The sequence below is a fragment of the Anastrepha ludens genome, chromosome 5, assembly GCF_028408465.1.
Source record: "Anastrepha ludens isolate Willacy chromosome 5, idAnaLude1.1, whole genome shotgun sequence".
Lineage (NCBI taxonomy): Eukaryota > Metazoa > Arthropoda > Insecta > Diptera > Tephritidae > Anastrepha > Anastrepha ludens.
In genome coordinates, this window is record NC_071501.1 from 16,159,145 (window position 1) to 16,163,692 (window position 4,548).

Sequence of the window (4,548 nt, forward strand, 5' to 3'; positions counted from 1 at the left end):
ACGAGAGAAAAAACTTTGCTTACGCTGTTTCAATTCTCACTATGTTCGCCGATGCAATCTGAAGAATAGGTGTGGGGTTGACGGCTGCCAGATGGCACACAACGCTCTTCTGCATACACCTGTTTCCGTTAAGAGCAACGTCGGTCATGAGCAAACAGCGCTATACCACGAACGTCATTCAGGCTCACCAAAGGAGAAGCAGAACTCGCTATTCAGGTACGTCGCCGTTACTGTTCGTAACGCATCCAAATCTGTTGACACATATGCACTCATCGACGAAGGCGCGTCTTGTACTTAATTGAAAACGAGCTTGCAGATTACCTTGAATTGGACGGGCCGTCCGAGGCGTTGTGTCTGCGATGGACTACGAAATTACTCAAAGCGAAAATAACTCCAAGTTTGTAAGTTTTGAGATCGCATCGACACAGTTGGGCTCTCCAAACTACTTGTTAAGAGGTGTACGCACTATTGCTCGTTTAGGCCTGCCTGTTCAAACATTGGACCGCGATACCATGGAGAAGCATGCCCATCTCAAAGGTCTACCTATACTACCATATAACGGTGCTAGGGCTCGAATTCTTATTGGAGTCGACAACGCGAAAGTCTGTGTGCCAATTGAAGTTAAGGAGAGTAGCACCTCCAACCTGATTGCTGCTAGATGCCGGCTGGGATGGACCGTTTATGGTCGAGACACATCTGAACACGCAGTGATGCCTCGCGTGCTTCACATCTGCAGCTGTGATCCTACGGGCAGGGACCGAATGGACGAACAGATGAAGGCATATTTTGCTATCGACGCTATCGGTGTCTATGCGCCAGCTAAACCGCTTCGGTCAAAGGATGATGAACGTGCTTTACAATTGATGGAAAAATTCACCAAGTTTTTGCCAACAGAGAAGAGATGGGAAACAAGATTGCTATGGAAACAAGACGTCGTCGATTTACCCGATTCACTTCCTATGGCGCGCTGTCGACTAATGTGCTTGGAAGCCAAGATGAAGCGGGATCCTGAACTCCACCGTTTTATCGTCGACAAAATTGACGATTACAAGAAAAAGGGTTACATACGCAAATTGGAGTCACTTGAAACATCGATAGGTGGCAGATCGTGGTACCTTCCCATATTCACGGTGATCAACGTTAACAAAAACAAAACTAGATTGGTATGGGACGCTGCAGCCAAAGCTGGAAATACTGCACTTAACAACATGCTGTTAAAAGGACCTGATCAGCTAAACTCGATGATGGGTATTCTTCTTCGATTCCGCGAAAGGCCCTTTGCAATATGCGGAGATTTACGCGAGATGTTTCACCAAATTAAGGTAACCAAAGAGGACCAAGTGGCGCAGAAGTTTTTATGGCGCGACGGTGAGTCTAATCGGCAGCCAGATGTATATGCCATGTGTGTGTTGACTTTCGGCGCTTCGTGTTCTCCTTCGCTAGCGAACTACGTAAAAAACCAAAATGCACAACGTTTTTCCGAAAATTATCCCGAAGCTGTACAAGCCATTATAAATAACACTTTCGTCGATGATTGGCTTCAGAGTGCAGACAATGAGGAAGAGTTATCGCGTTTGGCTACTGTTGTTCGCTGGATCCATAACGAAGGAGGTTTCGAGATGCGAAACTGGGTATCCAATTCCAAGAAAACTTTGACTGCGCTCTCTGCTAACAGCACGCTGCTATCCAGATGTTTTGAGGAGCCTGAAGCTACTATCGAAAAGGTGCTTGGAATGTGGTGGTTACCAGCGTCGGATGAGCTTACCTTTGTGGAAAAGTTTCCTAAAGAAGTTTTTGATGAGCACACATTTCCATCGAAGCGACAAGTTTTGCGTACAATCATGAAAATATTCGATCCCCTTGGACTACTCGGGTATGTCATCATACAAGCAAAAATCATTCTACAGGACATTTGGCGTTCAGGTGTTAATTGGGACGAGCCTATCAGAGAGGATGATCGCAGTAACTGGTGGAACTGGTTGAAAAGAATTTCTTCGATAAACAACGTCAAAATTCCTCGGTGCTACTTACTTTCCAGCTGTAGCCAGAGTAACCAGTTGCACATTTTCGTGGATGCAAGTATCAACGCTTATGCTGCTGTGGCGTATTTGCGTGCTGAAGTTGGTAACGCGGTGAACTGTTCATTGCTGGCTTCGAAGACAAGGGTCACACCATTGAAGCCCATTTCAATACCGAGGTTGGAGTTAATGGCAGCAGTTCTGGGTCTGCGGTTGGCAATTTTTATAGGCAAGCAACTTTCTGTTCAGGTAAGCCGTAGAATTTTTTGGACAGATTCGAAAAACGTGATATGCTGGGTGCGTTCAGATGCAAGAAAGTTCCATCAATTTGTTGCGTTACGTGTCGGCGAAATTCTTGAGGGTTCCAGCGCTAAAGAGTGGAGGTGGTTGCCATCTTCTGAAAACATCGCTGATGAGGGCACAAAATGGTCCGACGTTCGCCATTTTGACGACAATGCACGCTGGTTTCGAGGGCCAAAGTTCTTAGCCCAGCCCGAATCTAGTTGGCCTGTAGGGGAGCTAGTAGGCACTACAGCAGAGCTGCATCACATAAGTACAAGTACACCATTGTCCCCTACCCTGTCAGTAATTTCTCCAGACGTACGAAGGTTTAGCACATGGGAGAGACTGCTTTCCACACAACAAATTGTTCTGCGTTTCCTGCGCCGGATCTTGAAGTTTACGCCACGTTCGCTACTAAAACTTTTCGAATTGCGCGATATTGAAGCAGCAGAGCAAATTCTTATTGCCGTAAGCCAAGAAAATGCGTTTAGCGAAGAAGTCAAAAGCCTACAACACGGTCAAAATATTCAACGGCAGTCTGCTAAATATAAATGGTCGCCGTATCTGGACGAGGTTGGGATTCTTCGCGTGAAAGGTCGAATCGACTCCTTAGAAGGAGTAGCAGTCGATGTGAAGCGACCTGTAATACTGCCGAAAAATCATACAGTAACGCGTTTGATAATTGATTTCTACCATAGAAAATTTCACCACCATCATAATGAGATTATTGTCAATGAGATGCGCCAGCGATACTGCGTCGGTGCTTTGCGATCGATGGTAAAAGAGTGCGCCAAAAGATGCCAAATGTGTCGCAATCGTAAAGCTAAGCCGCAACCACCTCAAATGGGAAGTCTACCTGTAGAACGACTGTCACCATTTACAAGGCCATTCACGTTTACAGGAGTGGACTATTTTGGCCCTATCGACGTAGCTGTTGGCCGGCGGCGTGAAAAACGTTGGGGCGTGTTATTTACGTGCCTGACGAGTCGTGCCGTTCACATCGAGATCGCGGCGTCGTTGTCGACGGAGACATTCCTGCTAATGTTGAAGTTGTTCGTGTGCCGCAGAGGAGTCCCGAAGCGCATTGTGTCAGACAACGGCACAAATTTTCGTGGTGCCAGCCGAGCACTTATCAGCGAGATAGAAAAGGTTTCATCCGATGACCTAGAGAGAAGACATCCCCAAATCGAGTGGTCCTTCATTCCGCCCTCGGCTCCTCACATGGGTGGGGCATGGGAGCGAATGATACAGTCAACAAAATCAATTTTAATGGATATTACGCACGAAGCAATACTACGTGAAGAAGTTCTAAGGGCCACTTTAGCGGACATTGAAAATATTCTTAATTCAAGACCTCTGACATATGTGCCCTTGGAGACTCCAGACGACGACGCACTTACGCCCAATCACCTTTTGTTAGGAAACTCAAGCGGAATGCGCGAATCAGGTTGTGATGACGACAGTGGGCCAGCTCTCCGTCGATGCTTTCGAATTTCAAACCAGCTAGCTAACCAATTCTGGAAGCGTTGGATCCAAGAATATCTTCCGTGCCTCACTAGACGCTCTAAGTGGTTCCACCCACCGATTCGACCTATCGAAATAAACGACGTCGTGGTCATCGTTGACAACAATGCGAAAAGGAACTCATGGCCGAAAGGAATAGTTATAGATCTCCACCGTGGAAAGGACGGAGAGGCTCGTAGCGCTGTGGTGAAACTAGCAAACGGTCTGTGCACCCGACCCGTAATTAAATTAGCAAAACTCGATGTTACTAGTCACAATTAAATTGGTAAATTTCATACTAGAATTCGTAGGAAATTTACGAGAGGGGGTATGTTGCGAAATTCATTCATTTAATATTATTTGCGATTATCGATTAATTTATAATCTTTTACATTCGCGCTTGTTGCGAAAAGTGCGATGGCAACCCATCGCACTCATCTGTTTGTCATTTCCTCATTCCCTCATACAAATGTCAAATTCATTCTTTCGATTTCTACATTGTTCGAGCACAGGCGCCGCAAGCGAACAAAATGTAAGTTTTTATATTGTACATTTTTATAATTAAACTTGAAATAATTGTAAAAATAAAGATTTCAGCCTAGAACTACCAGGACTTAAGTATTGTTTTATTTGCGGGCCGCCAAGTGACGGGACAACAATTGTATTATGGAACGTGGCCTAATTGTAGGAATATTTCCAAATTTAAGTGCTTTTTGTTGCAAACCAGAGAGAAATCGAATTGATC

The 4,548-nt window shown here is 45.4% G+C and overlaps 1 protein-coding gene across 1 annotated transcript; it reads left to right on the plus strand.

The window, feature by feature from the left end:
* The first annotated feature begins 359 nt into the window (after positions 1-359).
* On the plus strand, positions 360-4,085 carry LOC128863607 (uncharacterized). The gene has a single exon (XM_054102842.1). The coding sequence runs from the start codon at positions 360-362 to the stop codon at positions 4,083-4,085; it is 3,726 nt and encodes a 1,241-aa protein (XP_053958817.1).
* Positions 4,086-4,548: the final 463 nt, after the last annotated feature.

What these genes read in the sequence shown, in the direction of transcription:
- LOC128863607 (XM_054102842.1), top strand. Translation starts at nt 360, where the DNA reads ATGGACTACGAAATTACTCAAAGCGAAAATAACTCCAAGTTTGTAAGT.